A 19548-nucleotide genomic window follows, 5' to 3' on the forward strand; every position below is an offset into this window, starting at 1 on the left:
GCTCATTGAATCACGACTCTATTTTTTTCTCTCATCTATGTGCTACCCAATCACAATCTATACTAATCTAAATTTGCAAAGTTCACTATATAGAGAAAAATTAAAAGAAGACAACATTATCTCCAAAATTTTCAGTCTCCTGGTAAAGTTTTCTACTTATTTTGTTTCTTAATTTTATTAAAAAAAAATTCTTCTAAATTTCTATTATTTTTATTTACTATCTAAAATTATCTCAACTTTTTTAACACAATAAACAACATATAAGGGCCTTGGATGGATTATCAGTTTAATATCATTTTTGCTTATAATTTAATAAGGGTTTCTTAATTTTATTTATCGTATAAGGAGCCTCTTTAAAATTTGGCACAGGGCCCTCGAAATCTCAGCCACGCCCCTGCTAAATGGTTTATTTGAGTCTGATGATTCATACACTCATGTGGTGTAATTATCTCCTAATTATCTCCCATTAATAGAACTTTGTTTACTACAAATAAATTAAGGAAGATTTTGACGTACACCCTAAATCAATATTTGGACTACACTCCGTTTTTCTAAAACATCTGATTTACATTCATGGACGGAAACCGTCAACTCGGAGTTAAACTCAAGCGAACAAGGAAAATTTTCCGTCTTTTTTGGATGTTCTTCTATTTCGACAATCTAAGGCAGGTGTCAAATAAAAATCTCGTTGATAAGCAAACTCAACACTATTTCTTGGTAGTAGCGGTTTTGGAACAACGATAAAGAGACGAGGGGGTTTAGATCAGACACGGTGTAAATTGATAAATAAACTATTTTTTTCAATTGAGGAATACCAACTTACATACACACTTGAACCTCATAAGTGACTTTACCGAAGTCTGCTTTTCTTTTTTTGTTGAAATACCGAAGTCTGCTTAGTATCTCAAATAATATCAGCTCAGGGAGGAATATACTTGTATTATTATTACTTGTAAGCCCACTACCACCAGGTTTTCTCGAACAAGGACACGAAGTTTGTATTCGTACCGAATCAATCTCTTCTTCTTCTCTACCTTGTGAACATTATTACTACTACTACAAGTTTTGTTAACAGAATTTACCACCCACTTCTTCTCCCTCTTCCCCAACTTGATGAATTTAAAGGTATGGTAGTAGCTTTTAACCACCTCTTCTTTAGACTTGGTTCGTCAGCTAGTAATTAGGAGCGATAGTAACAGTATGCATAGTTGAGGGATTGTTCAATTGCAATACAACGTTCGTCGAACACCGAAGGAAGAATGTTTGTGTTAGAAATATAGTCCAATATAGTCCCACATTGTTCAATTGCTTAAACTTTTCTCTTGTACTACTCCTTATAATGATCTTATTTAATAACTATGAAAATCAATACAAATCATTATAATTCTCTTTTCTTTCATGATATAAGAGCCTAATATTACTTCAAAACTATACAGGTTGTCATCTTGGCACGGAGGTGGAACAAGTGCGCATAAGTTCTTGAGTTTGAGTCCCTTCACCAACAATTATTTTTGTATCACGTTTTAGTAGATATGGGCACTCCAAGCTGTTTGGGCTAGTGCCCAATGATACTTCTAAATTGCCTATATAGTCTCCTTACTTGATTAACTTATGTCATAGGGCACAGCTCTTTGAAATCAAAACTATAAAACCACAAAATAAAGACATTCCTCTTAAAAAAAATCATCCATTGCACATATCAATATCAACTCATTTATGAATTTTAGGTTTTAACCCACTTAATATATCCGAAAATAAAGTCATATTATCCTAACAATTTTAACTGGTGTTTGGAAGCAATTCTAATCCGTTGGAGATTTTAGGCAATTGTTATACACATGAACTTTTCTTGATAACTTATATTTTGATTATTTTCGCTCTGAAATACATACATTTTGTTTTCTTTGTTTCTCTATATGTACTAATGCAAAAAACTAAATTTTTATTTATTGTTATATCTCATTTTATCGAACATTTATTTGGTTTTATGAATACTTCTCGAAATTCGCATGATTGAATATTCAATTAAATCATCATGATTGTTCAATGTAGCCGAGAACTGCGTTTCTCATACATAATTGCATTATAAGTAAATTAGTTCCCTAAATAGTACGTTCATGCACATTTTCTTGCATAATACTTTTTTAGTATGATGTTTTTCAAAGTATTATGCCTAAACAATTTTGTAAGTATTTTTATAAACTATATTTGTCAACTTTTTTTCATATTATTTCTTGAGGGCCCCCCATTTAAAGTTCGCACCGGGACCTCAAAATCTCAGCCATGTCACTGCAATACAGTTTTGGGTTATCGAAATTTATTCGAGATGACCCATAGGATTTACTTGATGACTAAAGCCCAGTCCCAAATTCCTAAAATATCATGTGAGCATTGCAAAATAATGACATTTAAAATGACTCTAAACCAATAATTATCATGAAAATGAGTACATTTTATACTAGTCATTTGACTAAAAAACATTACTCCCTGCGGAAACAAAGTTATTTATTGTGGTATTTGTCCATTCCAAGTAAAAGAAACAACATTAATGAAAAAGAGCTCTTTTTACAAGAATAGATAGATGTTCCAAAGGAGACAGATGTTCAATTTGATGAATTTGAGACATCAATGTCCAATTAAAATCTCATAATGTCATTGGTTTCTTCTTAAAAAAAGAAAAGGAAACTTTTAACATGTTAGAGAATTGAACAAGCTCTTTAATTATCCTTGACAAGATTAGTTTTGAAGTTTGCTGCTGGTTAGAGAGAGAGAGAGGGATGGAACTTTGGGAGAGTATGAAGTTCTTTTCTTTTTGTGCATGTTTTTAGAGTCATTAAGACTTTGATTATAATTACTTGGTCAAAAGTTGCTAATTCCCATGTTAATTAATCAGAATTCTTATTTACCCAACTGTAATTTTAATACTAAAAAAAAGGCTACGCTTAACTCTATTGGTGCTTCATAGCATAGCTCGCCAATAAACATGTAAAAAAATTTCACGACTTACACGGTTGAATCAGATCTACTAAAGTTTGATTTTTGAAATAAGTAATTCTTAGTTCTAAATAATCCCCCAATGTAGTGTCGCTGTCAACTAAATCGACCGAATTTGGTCTGCCTATATTTACATCACTTACTACGTACAAACAAAATACGGACGTGCTACAGTAAGAGCATCTCCAATGGGACACTCTAATAAACACTCTAAAAATCTAGTTGTCAAGTGTCAAATAAAGATTCTCTTTCCTAGTGTCAATATAGAGACACTCTACATTTGTTTGGTCTCCAATGGAGATCTCTAAAATCTCTTACTTAATACACATGTCCCTCTTCAATTCAATAGATAAAAAGTAGTTGAAAAGCAAAGTTTTCTATTGGTTGAAATAATAAAGTAACACTTAGAGAGTCTCAAGTAGACACTCTCATTTTAGAGATTCTCTCTCTAGACACTCTATAATAAATGTGTCCAACTCATAATAGAGTGTGTAACAAAGTGTTCCATTGGAGATGATTTTTTAACAAAAACTCTAAAGAGTCATATGTGACACTCTAAGTGTTAGAGATTGAGTGTCCCATTGGAGATGCTCTAACGAAAGAAAATGACGAAATATCCTTACGGAATGACGTGTCAACTCAAGTTGGAAAATTTGACCAGATCCCCGCTGTTCATCTAGTAATTGTCCATTTTCAATTTTGATGCTCCCACGTCACCCATCTATTCTTTCAAGTTTCAGCTACTTTTGAGAGAGAGAGAGTACGGGAGAGAGGAAAAAATGGGAGATTCAAGTTTTCTACTGATTTTTCCCTAAAACTCTCTCTACTTGAAGAGATTTTGGTAGTGAAATTATGATATTGTTGACTGATTTTAGGCTTTATGCTATTTATACTTAAACAAATTAGGGTTTTGTACTAATGATTTTAGGATTTCTTTTCTATTGATTTTAAGTTCTAGAGTTTTTTTGTTACTGATTTAAAGGTTTTCCTATTGAAACCCATAACACATCTTTAGAATTGGTCTGACCTATACTTTATATTCTTGGATGCTAGTTACCCATTCTCCTATGTGGGACTATTCTCACACGCCCCCTCACGTGTGGCGTTTTTTGAGCCTAACACGTGTTTTTTTTCTTTACGGGTGACGTGGAACACGTGTGGCTTTTAAGCCTATCACGTGTGGGCCTAGCTCTGATACCATGTTAAGTTTGTGGCCATCCAACTCAAAACCAATTGCCAATTGGTTTTGAGTTGGATGGCCACAAACTTAACATGGTATCAGAGCTAGGCCCACACGTGATAGGCTTAAAAGCCACACGTGTTCCACGTCACCCGTAAAGAAAAAAAACACGTGTTAGGCTCAAAAAACGCCACACGTGAGGGGGCGTGTGAGAATAGTCCCACATAGGAGAATGGGTAACTAGCATCCAAGAATATAAAGTATAGGTCCTCTCCACTCATTGCCAATTGGTTTTGAGTTGGATGGCCACAAACTTAACATGTTTAGGTTCAAAACAAGATTGTTTCAAGTTATTTTAGTAAATCTCATAGTTCACTCATCTAAGTTAGTAGAGATAAAAATTAGTAGTAGGACTGTAGGAGGGTATTTAAGATTGGAAGAGAAGGAATTGTATAATTTTGATTTGTTGTTTGATGAGTTTTAGGAAGCTAATCCAAACTTCAAGGTGCCGTGTTTTAATGGAGTTTTAGAGAGAGAAAGAGAATACCAGAGGGAGAGAAAAAAAACTGAATCTGGGCCGTTCACCTGTTAACAGCCCAGATTGAGTCAAAATTTCAAACTTAAAGTGCCACGTCATTCCGTAAAAAAGTTCCGTAATATCTGTTCGTAATAGTAGCATTTCCGAACAAAATAAAGGCAAATTTCACAAGAAAATTAAAACCACGTTATACATTGTACCATTTTTGGGTTGTCAAATATAATGAGAAACGTAGTGATAGCGAGAAAAAAAAAATTTCAGATAAAATCGGGAGGAAATTCTAAATCTACCGTCGGAATTACTTCTTGGTTTTCATCACATTCAAAAGGAAGTTGACAAATCAATCCAAGTCTTTGTTTTAGGATTTCGTCCTAAATATGTCTGAAATTTCCATGCCTGGTCATTTTCGTAATGTCCATAATGTTGTTTGCATACTTGATGCTCTTTCTTCTATTTGTATTTCTATCTCTCAAAAGAATGAAAGAAGTATGAAGTGGTAGTAGATGGGAGGCATGTGAGTTGTCTGAGATAAGAGAATGCCATCCCATTCACTTCTAGTGTCGTTTACTAATAAATTTCTTCAAAAATACACATCCAAACCAATAGACAAATAAAATCACTTCTCTGAAATTTCTCTGACCTATTAGACCCCCTTTCTTTAGCCTTTACCTCTTACCCATCATCTCCATTTCTTTTCTCATGTCCATCCACTCGTAATATAGAACTTCTATTAGGTCAAATGTGCACTCACTCTCATTTCCCCACATTGGGGTTTACTATTAACAAAATAACTGTGCCAAATGAATTAATTGCTTCATCTACCATTTCTTCGTTTGTTTCCCACAACTACTTATATAGGTCGAGGCAAGTGGTTATAAACACATTATTTGATACCTAGTTAGTCATTTGATCGTTCATTGTAATTTATATTTTACGAGATTGTTTTTGTTATTAATTTTAAAAACTATAAAAGTAATGGTTAATGACATGTCTCTAGTACTGTGTAGTCACAAAAAGATTTTGTCAGCCTAGCATTAACGTTTTTTTTTTGTTGAAAGAGCATTAACGTTTTCTTAGATATTACAAGTGAAAGTAGAAGAGAGTGCTTCATTTACCTTACTCGCACGTGATTCATTTGTGTTTTGTTCGTGCAAAGAAAAACTTTGGGTAAACTGATTTAAAGAAACGAATTTTCAACAAAAAAGAAACGATTTAAAGAAACTAGCTAGTAGTTTGGCCATTGCACCTAGCTAGTGCACATTTTGTCCTATCACAAAAGTTAGTCCCCCAACAATATAAATTGCAAATTCATAGTTAAGTACAGAGAGGAATAAGTGAGAAAAGCCCCTTGCTCCAACCAATACACTACTTGTATACCCATCTCTCTCTCACTCTCTTATACTAAACAAGGTTTTCAGTGACAGGGTTTTCAGTGACAATAGTACTAAATAAAAACCAAGAGAGAGAGAGAGAGAGAGAGAGAGAGAGAGAGAGATAAAGAGAGTTGAGGGTGGAATTCAAACTGACGGATTTCTGTGTGACTGACTGAAGATATAGTTTAAGGGTGGAAATGGGATGGGCGTTTTTGTTTGTACAACAATTTCAAGGTCATTGTCACCATCTCTCTGTTTTCACTTTTTCTCTCATCATTTACTATTGGTTAATCATCTTGATCATGTATCTTATTTCAAATACCATAACTTCAACTCATCTTACTAATTTAATGCCACAATAATCATGCTAAATTTTTTAAGCATTAAGTTATGTTTGGGCGCAGAAAATAGAAAGTCATTATCAAGATTTACATTCCATAATGATGTTTGAAGCAAGAGAATACATTAAAGACATTTTTTGTTCATCCGTGTTCTGCACATAAAGCACAAGAAAAATGCCGTACGGGAAAATAGCGTATTGTGAACACATATTTATGTAATATGATAATTCATAAGATACGATATTTCTATAGAGAAAAAGAAAATCATAAATACGAATATAATCGTTTTGATCGGAAACAAAATTTGTGAAACTATATATCAAAAGAGTCGCCATAAGATGGTCGTACTATAAATGTATGAACGAAGTCGCCAAACGGAAAACAATATTATTTTGCCTTTTGATACATGCAATAATTATTGTTCCAGAGAGAGAAACTACTAATGAAGTAAAATCTTGTAATGATATGCTCAATTTCTTTTTTGATTCAATCTTTGCGGAAACATGAGATTAATTATGAACAAATGATAAACTTTTACATCTAACTGGGTGATAAAACCATTGAAAAAAAAATGATTTAGAAGAAAACGAATTTGTATTCGAGTTAAAGAACAAAATACGATTTTGTCATAATGCATTAGAATCATAACGCATTATAGAAATTTATAAAATTTCACAAACATCCGAGTACTTTGATTAGAAAAAAATCGATTTTAGACCTCCCATAGTCTAAAACTATACGAAAATGGTTTAAACCGATCGCTGATTCTTTCTGTAATCACAACGAATTGTTCAGTTTGTGACACATATGTAATAAATTTTAACACTATTTTTGAGAAACTTAGAGGTGGTATGGACGGTCAAAGATTGTATGAGATAGATTGCATCATTAACCACATGGGAGCAGATATACACTCCTCTTTGAAATATGTACACTTTAGGGATCCACTGCTTTTACTTTCTAAATTTACTAAATTTATTCATATTCATTTTCGTGTATATAAAAAAATGTTACTGTAAAAAAAAAAAACATATTTTTACAGTCTGTAAAAAAACGTACTTTGATATTGGAGTACCTCAAGGACTACTCTGTTATACAATACGAATTTTGCAGAGAACTGACCACAGATGTGGGACCAAAAAAAGTAGTATTATAAATTAAAAATTATGTTCAACTTTTCTCTCATTTGAATCCCGACTGAAGTACTTGGCTTGATAGGATTTAGAAAAAAAAAGTACTTGGATTTCTCTCTTTAAATTATATCTGACAACAAACTTCGACTGGCAAATTTGACTAAGATACTAATTGGACATACTATCACGGTAAAAAATAAAATAGGCGAACATAGTCCGTAGTTATTGTAACAACAAAACAAAATAACATAATACAACCTCTTCTTCCTATCCCCGAAGCCTTAAAAATCATAATAACTTTGTTGGAATAAACTTTGGGCTAAAATCTTTGGTTTAATACTTTAACAAAATAATTGGTTTGGCTTATACACATATGTGAGGTTAATTAACGAGGTTTATTATAACAATACCAAAATTAGGTAGAACTCAGGATAATGATGAGTGACAACCCTAGACTTAAGGGAGTGAAATTGCATTTTATAATACTTCATATCTTTGTGTTTTTCCTAGTGTGACTAAATTGGGTACATTATAATTGGAGTAAAGTTGGTTTTATATTTGTAAATGCACGTGAGAATAAGATTATGGTGTGTATGATGTTAATAAAGTACCCTAATATAGAAAACCTATTTTATGTACAAAACTAGTAAACAAACTTAATGTAGTGGGCCCACACTTCCCCCTGTAGTACTGTAGGGTACCACCATATGAACTATACAATATTTTTGTGACTCTTTAGCAAAAAAATATTTTTGTGACTCAATTTATTCCTCTAAGCAATTAAAAAAAAAAAATACTCAAATGTTTGAAAAGGAAAAAACTACCATACAACTATAGTTAACTATATTACTAGACTTGAAAATGCTATAGACACTTGTATGATTTGTATTTCTAGTTGTATTAATATTTCTAACATTTTGTAATAGTGTTCCGTCAAGTTTTTTGGAGCCACTTTCAACAAAATTAAAGTTTTTGTTAGTCCAGTAATATATCTACTTCTAAAATCCAAAAAGTCAATATAAAATTCCATAGTAGAAGATGGATGGGCAAGATGAAAAATTTTGAAGAGAAAGAGAGCGGCTAAAATATCTAAAAAAATTGTTTGTAGCACACGGGAAATGAGATTGACTAAGGTCAATATTCTTTGACCCCAAACATCTATTCGCACCCTGACATTTATCGATCCGTCCGAAACCCTAAGTAAGGTTTGGAGCTCGGATAAGTTCGTGAGTTTTCAGACTGGTCAAGTCCAAGCCCTTTCTTTGGATTTCAGTCTGAAAGTTTGCATAAGGTCACGGACTTACCAGTCCGAAACCTTAGGCAAGGTCTTCAACTGTCATGTCCGAAACCTCTCAGACTGGTCCGAATACGAGACTAGTCAGTGAGAAGGGTTCCAGTGAGTATTTTTAGTGGTGATTTTAGATCAAAGTTCTTTTTCTCTCTAACTCTTCATCATAGATCAAGGTTGGTTTGGGATCAAAGTTCTTCCCATAATTATTTACTGATTTTTTTTTTTAAATTGACAACGTGCCTCAAACCATTGACCTCTAAGATTTTACTCTCTTTCTCTCTCTAAAACAAAGTTCTTTATCTCTTTAACTCTTCGTTGTTGATTGATGATGATGGATTTGGTAACAAGGTTGTTTGCATGATAAAGTGTCGATGATGATAAAGGGTGTGTTGACTGGGGGCCTCCCTAGTAAGTACCCCGTCCGTAGTGAGTGAGTGCTAACAGACATCGAGCGCGAATAGCGATTCCACCGAGTGCCTTTACCCGCTCCCACAAAATAAAAATAAATAAATTAAAAAAAAAAAAGACTAGAAATGTAGGTGAAACTTTGCTCCCACAAAATAAAAATAAATAAATTAAAAAAAAAAAAGACTAGAAATGTAGGTGAAACTTTGAATAGGGGTCCCCATTCCTCTTCTCTTCCACCAACCTATAAATACTTGAGATTCCCTCTCTTGAAGGTCTTTCTCTTTGTATGTTGCATTCCCAATGTCCTATCTGTTGTGAATCAGACCAATTTCATTCTTTATGACCCCAAGGACTAGGAGAGATAGAGAGAGTAGAACTCCATACCAGACACAGAGTCAAACAATGGGGTAGGTTGTGACAGTGCACCACCTGAAACTACCCATTAAAGAAATAGATAGTATCCAATTATAATGGCATCAATTAATTAATTCCTTAGCTAAATATTGTACCCATAAAAATATACTAAAAGAAACTCCCCCAATATTTCATGATTTCACTAATTTTTTGTCTCCTAATTTTTTTTCACAAAATTAAATAAAAAACCAAAGAGCAACATTTGCAAAATACCACCACTCTAAACTTAAGTATTTTTTTTCCTTTTTCTTGATTTTTGTTTATTTAATATTTTTTTTTGTATATTTTCTTTTGAGATGAAGCTACAACAAACTGTATCTTCCCAAACAGATTTCAAAATATCTCTGCTTTCTTCTCCTTTCTCTATGGGCTATCCCTAGTGTTGTTGTTTCATTGAATCCAATCCCCACCACCACCATCACTTATTCAACTCTCTCTCTCTGTCTCTCTGTCTCTCTCTCTCTCTCTCTCTCTCTCTCTCTCTCTCTCTTCATTTGGGTAATATAAACTCAGCCTTTTTGATATATGTTATTCTTTTAAGATGGGGCCACCTTCAAAACCACACCAAAATCCCATTCAACCAAACCTAAAAAACTGAAATGATTTTTGGGTAAGAATTGAAAACCCCCACACCCACAACTTCCATGACTAGTATGTATATAGATAGATAGACTTTGATGATAAAACCCACCACCACATCTCTCATGACTTCAAAATCATCATACTTGAGTTGTTGTTTTGTTTAATCTTCTTCTCTTTGCTTCTGGACTTGTTGATGATGAATTATTACTAGATGATGAATTCCCCCCACATGACCCAACAACAACACTTATCAATTCCTCCTCTGTTTTATAACTCATACATGTAGTAACATCAAGAACCCCAATTGGACTTTCAGGCACTACTACTACTAATGAAGATTTTGATTCATTGATTTTTATCAATTCTAAGCATTTTATCACTCTTTCCTGCAAAACCCATATCATAAAACACAATAAAAAACCCCCATTAAATTATTTAATCAATCACAAAATGAAAAATTTCAAAAAATGTTAAAGATTATTATACCTTTTCTACAACTTGATTGAATGATGATATAGACTTATCAATGTCAATCCCTTTTTGGGTTTCTTCTAATACATATATAGCAATTGATGAAGCAATCTCTGAAGGTCTAAATTCCAATAAATCAATACCTAAATTCATCAACAAGATTAGATTTTTTTTGCTTAATTCAATTTTAAGTCTTTCATAATAATAATAGATACTAGAATTTAGAAGAACAAACCTTTAATTGTACTTAAAATGAGTTCAATCGATCGAGAAATCAACGGAGAACTTGAAGTAATTGGTAGTAGAGATTGATGATGATCATTGTTGATCTTATGAAGGAAATAATCAATCAAAGAGAAAGGGGTAATTGATTGCATTCTCCATTTTAAATTGCTCAAAATAAGAAGTTCCATTCTTTGAATTGTTTTAGCTTCAAATATGAATTTTGATTCACAAACCTGATTATAAAACAAACACACACCCATTTTTAACAATTCAATAATAATAATTTCAGATTGAATCTTCAATTAGTAAGATTTGGGTTTTATTTCTTTTTCACCTGTAAATCTAGTGACAGGGGAACTTCAGTTTCTTCCATTTTTGCTGATAATGATAAACAAGAAACTGCTAATAACTGCATCATCCAAACTTTACCTCTCTACAAGTTGCAGAATCAACATCATCAAACCAGAGAGAGAAAGTAGTGAGAGAAACAATGGAGTGTTAATGGGTAGTGGAAATTACTTACAGGAAGTTCATAGACAGAAAGGAATCTATCCAAATAATTCACAGCTAAACAAGCACACAAAGGTGAAAAGTTATAATGGGTATGAACCTGCAAATTTCAATTTCAGAAACAACATTAAGATAGATAGGAGAATCTAGATCCATTAAAATCCAATCTAACTAAGAAATCAGTTAGATCCCCTTGAGAATCAAACACCAAAAAGGAGGAAGATGAAACTTTAAAACCAATCTTAAACCCAAAGATTGAAGAAAACTTCAAAATCAAGTGAAGAATCATCAGCCATTAAAAGACCCAAAGATTAATCAACTTTCAGGTAAAACTCAATACCCATTAAAGTAAATCAAAATCAAAATAACCATTTTTGGTAAAATCAATCAACATCAAGGAAATAATTAATGAGATAAACCCACCTTTATAATCCAATCAATAGCTTCTCTTCTAGCCTTGATATCTAGATTCCCATTTCTTAATCTCATCAAGTAATCATCTCTTGGTAAATGATCAGATTCTTTCTCTATCATCAAAACCATACATTCATCACTCTGTAATGGAAACCCACCCATCAAACAAAAATCCCCACCACTAAAAAAGCTTTGGTTTTGATAATTTTTCTCCTCTAAATCTTCTCTATCAAAATCATCATCATCATTTACATACCCATAATCAGATTCTTCAAAACACATGAGACTATTATTATCTTCACCACATAAAAGAAGATTAGATGATGCAAAATCAAAACTAGGTGCCATTGATTTACTCTCCCTCTCTCTCTCTGTCCTCACTCTCCCCACACCAATCTCATCAAATAGAGAAAACCCACACACAGATTTTCTCAGAAATGGTTTGTGGAGTTAGATAGAGAGAGAGTTAAGAGAGGCAGAGAGAGAGAGAGAAAGAGAAGGTCTGAAAATGAGTTGATGAGACAGACAAGATGAGGGGAGGGGGACTTATGTAGAAAATGGTAACCTATTTTTAGGGCAAAGGAGAGATTTGGAAGAGAAGATTAATGGAGGATTCACTCAACAAAATTGAGAAAAGTAATGGGTTTGAGAAAATTCTTAAAAACACAAAAGAATTTAGAGAGAGAAAATTGTTTTGAGTTCTGATTTGGTGATTTGGTGGTTTTTTAATGAAGTTTTGTTTGGTTTTTCTTGTTTTGAGTTAATTTCGTTTTAGTCCCTAATTTATAACTAAGTTACCGGTTTTGCCTCATAAGTGTCCCTCAGTTTACTTTAGGTCCCCAAGGACTAAAAAAGTTTGGTTTCGTTTCAGAAATACCTCTAGAGGTTCCCAAAACTTCAAAACATATTACATACATCTTGGCTCGTAAGAGTATTTGTAGAAAGAATTGAAACTTTTTATGTCCTTGGGTTGGCAAAACGGGCATACGAGTCTACAACACCAAATTGGTCACAAATTGAGGTCTAAAACAGAATTAATGTTTTTCTTTTATATTAATAAATTATATAATTGCTGATGATGTAGTTATTTCTTTAAACAATTTTCCCGAAATATAGAAATCTTGTAGTTAATTTATATTGTTGTCATCTTGAGGATTACGTAATCCTAGTTCTTGGTCGTTAATATTGTAAACGTTATTTTAATCTAACAGTAAGGGGTTTATGCAAGATAGTACTCTTAAGAGCGACGGTGTTACTATTCATGGTAGATACGAGATGTCTCGTAAAGTAAACGTGATATAGTGGGGGTTATTTTGTATGGTTTACCCTTAATATCGTTTAGTTAATAAACTACTACTTTTATATTATCTAAAATACCCTCTTTATTTCTCACAAACAGATATACTTTTTTTATTTTAATGATACACTTTTTCATAAAGATGAGTTATGTACACATACACGCGTATGTAATAGAGTTTGTCTTATATTTGTTTCTATTTTAAATGAATCAAGGAGTGGAGTGTGGAACTTATTTACACTCATGAACACAATTTGTCCAATTTTTTCTTCTGTATGGATTGGTGTTGTTTTATTCCGATCATTTTTCGATATCTCTTAAAGAAACTTCAAACTGGATCCCTAATTTGACATGTTAATGTGAGTGTATCAGTGCTCTTATGCGTTATTTGAATAAGGAATACATTGCTAATTAATATTTTACAACAAATTTGGATTAATCAAAAAAGACTAATCACGCCCTTAGATCTTAAAGTTTGAATCTAATTTTGCATTTAGAATGATGCAGTATTTTACTTCGGAATAAAGGGTATTGTGGTCTTTTATCTTGAAAACCCAACAAATTGAGTTTAAAGAAAGGGGTATAAGTGGCATTCCTACAAATATAATAATGTGAGTGGCCAATCAAGCTGAAGTTTTGCTTCCTTCTTTGGGTGACAAAATAGCCGTTTTCTTCCCGAAGTACAATTCTTTTGGTATTTTTTTACGGGTACACTTTACTGTTATACCCTTTCTTCAGCAAAAATTACCAAAACTTTCGAGGGTATTCCATGATTTCATCCCCTCCCATACCCTAATTGTATTTTTAGATCCAATCTTTTGTCTATATACCCTTGGATTATTTAGGTTAAGGACAATATTGTTTTTATGAGAGGACACATGATTATTTAATATACTGTAACAATATTGTCGAATTAAACCCTTGATGTTCTTGTAATTCAGTTTAGGACACAATAAGAATCTAGTTCTTGAATAGGTATATTTAACTTGAACGTAGTTAACAAGTTGTACGAATATACAGTAGAAAATAAATTTATTTATGTTAACTGTATAATGACAAGTAAATGAAGTTCAGTACTTTGGAACTTTTGAAAATTCACATGAATAACGCAAACTGCCAGTTCATCAAAAACCGAGTGAAAAGCGCGAGAGTTACAACAGTGGTTATTATTATTTCTGACTGTTAGACAGAAACAGTTCAGACTTCATAATTACAATAATTAATAATTCCAAAAAAAAATTGATTTGGTTTTTCGCTATGAAACTAATACTTCCGATGAACGACTATTACTTTCACGGAAGTGTTTTTACATCAAGTTGTGTCCAAGTTTAGTAAAAATAATTCTAAAAATCAATGGAGTTGTACAATTTAGTTTGAGTACCCCAATGAATAATTTTTCTTTCTCATTTCTTACATCCACCATTGTTATGGTGGGCTTTTTAGCCAGGCCCAACCCAAACAAAGTGTCCCTCTCTTAAGAGCAACTCAAAAGGGTTGCTAATATGACATTCTTTGATATATTGGCAAACTACTACAAGTAATTGCTAATTTGCCAAAATTTGGCAAGTTGTGAAAAATGAATTGCCAAATTAACAATTCACTTAGCAAAAATTTGGCAACAGTGTTTAAGACTATTATATCCCCAATTTCCTAGTCTAAAATGACCCTGGTGTCCCGAATTCTTTTACTAAAATTACATCTATGCCTTCATCTTGTTATTATGTTAAAGGGAGATGCTAGAGAGCCCAAAATTTTTGGGCATTTTAATGCCCAGCTGATGTGGAATCACTAAAAGACAAGGTTTTTTCAAAGTTTGACTACGGTGGGGACCGCTTTTATTTCTAAATGAGGAAATATGTCACCCTCTAAGTACCAATTTCTAAGTCACTCTATCATTTCCCTATGTTAAATAGTTTGGCAGAGATGACATATATTTTTTGCTTAAGGTTAATTTCATTTTGGCAACCTAAACATAAGCCACTCATCAAAATACTCCCTTAATATACATAATTTCACCAAAATGACCATCCAAAAGATGACCAACTTCCAATATTTTCTCTTTAGAAAATTTTCATTAGTCAACTTTTAATTGTTGACATTTTCTTTCCATTTTTACCCCTTTTGAAAGTGTAGACCTCCTTGTGACCCTGTCTTTGATCTCTTATTTGCAGGCAACACCTTCTCTAGAAGAAGAAAATATTTTTTTCTTTTTATTCCTCTCTGGTCGACCACCACCACTTTCTCTAGTTTCCTCCCACCTTTATCTTTTTTTATTCCTACCTCCTGGTTCTCTCTAAACACTGCATTATTAACTATTTCGGTGAAGGAGAGATCTCATTCGACGAAATCCTTTCAGATATCATATTCGTCTAGGATTTGACTGGAGCATCCCTGATGAATCGTTTGTCGCGGATCTAAACCTTGTCTGGTAGTTTGTTTGAGATCTAAAAACCCGTGCGAAAAGTACAACTGTGTTAACTCCCAAATCCCATATCGGTATTGAGTTTGTGAAGATTTCAGCGAAGGTAAAACCCCAGTTCACGTGAAACCATGCCGTATCTGGAGAGACAAAAGAGGAAGATATGAGAAATAGATAGAGGAAGAAGATATAGGAGGAGGAAGAAGAGTGAGATAGTGATGGTGGTGCCCATCCGTTGTGGTGGTGGTCGGCTAGAGAGGTAAGAATAAGAGTTGTCAAATGGGTCATCTGACGAAAACACCGGAAAGATAGGGGAAGGAAGATAAGAAAGGAAAAACAGAGAAAAAGGAAACAAAACTGCAAAAGGAAACAAAACAAACTGTTAAAATTCAAAAAGAATTAACCAATCTGGTCATTTCTAGAAGATCATTTAGTAAGTTGGTCATTTTTAGGATCCCAAATGGAATTAACCAATGTGGTTACATATACTCCAAAGGTCCTTGGAGGTCACGGGTTTGATCCCCAGAGAAAGTGGAATTTTGGATTATTGAACTTGGGATTATTAGGACATAAATAATGTAGAGGGACTTTAGGCCATAGGTTAGATGAACTTTAGGCATGTTCTTGTTTGATTTGGCAGCTACCGTGCTTATCACATCGTTGATGTATCAACGCCTTGTAATAACTATCGTACATCGAAGTCAAATTATTACAAAAATAAAATACTGAATGTGTAGTAAATATATTATGCCCAAAATTACAACAAAAATAGTATGAATGCTAGTAGCTTTTACCAGATTCAATTGAATGCGTGATTGTTTATTCGCTCTACTACACATTTGTCAATATGACATATTTTAATTATAATATAATATAATATAATATAATATAATGTCTGACTTTAAAGTCACTCCATCATGAGTCAAATATAGTATTCAAAATTTCATTGGTTGTTTGCATAATTTCTTGGGTCATTTAGCTCAAAATTTCAAACTATAGTTTCTTTTAGTAGAGCAAAAAAATTTATCATGCTTCAAGAAATGAAATGTCCTCTCCTGGTTGTTTTACTATCCAAGATTCATTGTTTGATTAAAAGTAATTAATATTACTATAGACCATTTTACTAAAAATATACATAATCTGTTTAATTCAAGATACATATTTTAAATAGTATGTAACATGACCATAAACAACATATAATTAAACTAATTGCTTAAAGTTTATTCAGTTCTGCGACAATACATATTTACCCTTTTACCTACTATAATATAGTTAGTCCGGAAATTAGTGATTATGCTAAACATTTTATGATTGTTACTAACTTCATAGAGAGAAATGATAAATTAATGATTGGATGTGTTAAGACGTGGTTAGATTATATTAAGTTATTTAACGTTTTTTAGTTAATTAATGTATCAGTCATTAGTAAAATTTGAACTTTAATTTGACTTTACAAATAAATAATTATTGTACTTAGTCCTGCACTTTCTTTTTCTTTATTGGGCAAATCCTGGTTGATAAATAACCAGTTAGTTAATTAAGTAAACCAAACAAAGGAATTTATACATAATCTTCTTTTAAAAAAACAATTGTCTTTATGCGGAAACCACGGTTGATATAAATGCAGTCGCTTTTATAGAGAGAAAGAAAAATGAACTATTAATGGACATACTACTCAATCTAATCATTTAAAATCATTTGTTTTAATATGATAACAAAGAAAACGAGATAAAATTTAATTTAATCGAAATTGTCTAAAGAAAAATACAATACCATAGGTGGAGAGGAAGTGGTGTTGTATAATGTAAACGCGAGAAACCTTGGATTCTTTCAAGTTTCTTGGATTCATTCTTGTGGAAGATGCCAATGAAATTCAAGTGAGATTTGAAGACATAAAAGTAGGAAAGATAGATAAGATCCCCTTTCTTTAAAATAAAAAATCGACCCTCCTTTTTTTCTTCTTCTTTTGTAAGACACAATTTTGTAATCCTTTTTGCTCCTCGTCTTTTAGATGGGATGCTTTGAATTTTTCTAAAATTTATTTTACCATGTTCATGCTTTTTGTTTTTCGATCTTTTGTCCCCGCCATTTCTTTTCATGTTATGCTTAGTGTTTTTTGAAACAATAGTTTTGTTGCCCTCAATTTTTCACTTTTTTGATAATATTTGTTATGTGTCCAGCAAATGTTTTATTTGCTTTTTCGTGTTATTGTCATGAAAATTATTTAAATTACGACAATATCGATAAATAGTTGTATTATATTTTTTTATTATTTACGCACGAGTTTTACTCAAAACTGATTTGATTTAGAAAATGCAGAACATTTTGTCTGAAAACAAACAAACCTTCAAAGGTGGTACTTGTCGGGGAATGATAGAGTGCCCAGCTAGAATGCCCACTAAAATGTCCAAATTTCTCCATTTAGAAATAAAAGCGATCCCCACCGTAGTCAACCTTTGAAAAGACTTTGTCTGAATCACATCAGTTGGACATTTTAGTGGGCACGGAGCTGGGCACTCTAGCATAGTAGCATCTCCCGGTACTTGCCAAGGTACTTGGCCGGAGATAGCCCAAAAACTGACAAGACATTCCCTTTTCTAAATCCTGACATTTCACGTCAATTTAATTTTTCGCCCATATATTGGGGTTAGAATACAAAGGCCAAATAGCATTTTCCACAAAATCTTTGTAAGGGAGTGAGAAAGTAAGAGAAAGGGGCACATGTAGATAATATTCTCGCTTTTGAGAGACCATGGAAGAAGGGTGGTGGTGGATCACCACAAGGAAAGAGTCTTCTTGGTTAGACTTTACTTTCTTTCTCTCTCTCTCTCTCTTGAGAGAGATTGAGTCAAGAAGAGATGGTCCAGTCTTAGTCCAAAATTAAAGATTTACTGTTTAGTTCTTTGTCTTCTTTACTGTTATATTCTTCCCTTCAACTTTCCATCTTCCCTTCAACTTTCCATCTTCCTAGCTTCTTGTTATTCTTCTTTAATTTGTTTGAGATTCGAGCTCATCTCGATTGTTTCAACTCCCGCTCTCTCTACCTTCACTATTTCCTTAAGTCATCCTTCCATTTCTACACCTTAATTTGTAGTAGCTTGCTTTTACCAACTCAACGTGTGTCATGTGGTGGTGGTGGATATGACCATCCCTATCTCCGGTTTCTTTATAAAATATTTTAAATTTAGTACATACAATACAAAAATATTGTAATAACAAAAAAATTCTTGTTAGGTAGCAAAGTACTATGTGTTTATACGGCAAAAGTTCAAATTTCGTAATGTAAAGTTAATTTTGTTTGAATTTAAATTCTGACTCCGCCTTCACACAGAAGTTACCGCACAAGTAACTTGAGACTTAACAAAGAGGAGATTCAATATTATCATTCTTTGTAGTAGGAAGTGCTCTCTAGATAGCAATGACCCATGTCTTCAATTAATATGATTTTGAAAATCAACCTTTTTGTCTTGTTTGATTCCTTCTTATGGCCCTAAGTAAAATAAAGCATTTAGAAAAGCTTATATTAAAAGTTGGTTCATGGTAATGTTCTGTGGTCCCAAACTGATTTGGTATTAAAGGGAAAGGGACTTTTAAGGTGTGATTTATGGGGTTTAAGTACAATATTGAATGAATTTAGTTACTAATCAAACTTTAGTTTTATGTGCATGGTGATTTTTAACTTTTAAAAGCTTTATTATTAGAGAATGAAAAAGTTTAGAATCACTTTAATTGGTTTAAATATTATTTTAACTTAGTATAATTTACTATAATCATTATCCTATTAATCATATTTCAGATATTTGTTTTCATCTAGTTTGTGATGCATAATTTTTCTGAGTTAATTCAATGTAATAGATAGAAGATATAACCTAAACTAATTATTGTAACGCTAACTAAAATTAGTATAATTCAGACGAATGAGATTCAGATAAGTGTTTGGATAAGTGTACTTATAACC

General features: G+C 32.6%; 1 protein-coding gene across 1 annotated transcript; it reads right to left on the reverse strand.

Moving 5' to 3' along the window:
• Positions 1-9893: 9893 nt before the first annotated feature.
• Positions 9894-12593, reverse strand: LOC147565749 (cyclin-D4-1-like). Its single transcript, XM_086652246.1, has 6 exons — positions 11884-12593; positions 11474-11560; positions 11285-11383; positions 10961-11183; positions 10741-10868; positions 9894-10640 (listed from the first exon to the last, which is right to left on the reverse strand). The coding sequence occupies exons 1-6, from the start codon at positions 12220-12222 to the stop codon at positions 10392-10394; spliced, it is 1125 nt and encodes a 374-aa protein (XP_086508372.1). The 5' UTR covers positions 12223-12593; the 3' UTR covers positions 9894-10391.
• Positions 12594-19548: the final 6955 nt, after the last annotated feature.

The sequence above is a fragment of the Eschscholzia californica genome, unplaced genomic scaffold, assembly GCF_041429995.1.
Source record: "Eschscholzia californica isolate CP2 unplaced genomic scaffold, dmEscCali1.0.p SCAF_1, whole genome shotgun sequence".
Classification (NCBI taxonomy): Eukaryota; Viridiplantae; Streptophyta; class Magnoliopsida; order Ranunculales; family Papaveraceae; genus Eschscholzia; species Eschscholzia californica.

Coding starts and splice junctions, on each gene's coding strand:
- LOC147565749 (XM_086652246.1), bottom strand. CDS start 12,222: ATGGCACCTAGTTTTGATTTTGCATCATCTAATCTTCTTTTATGTGGT. Junction 11,384..11,473: donor TTTCTGTCTATGAACTTCCT/GTAAGTAATTTC, acceptor TGCAACTTGTAG/AGAGGTAAAGTTTGGATGAT. Junction 10,869..10,960: donor CATTTTAAGTACAATTAAAG/GTTTGTTCTTCT, acceptor TGATGAATTTAG/GTATTGATTTATTGGAATTT.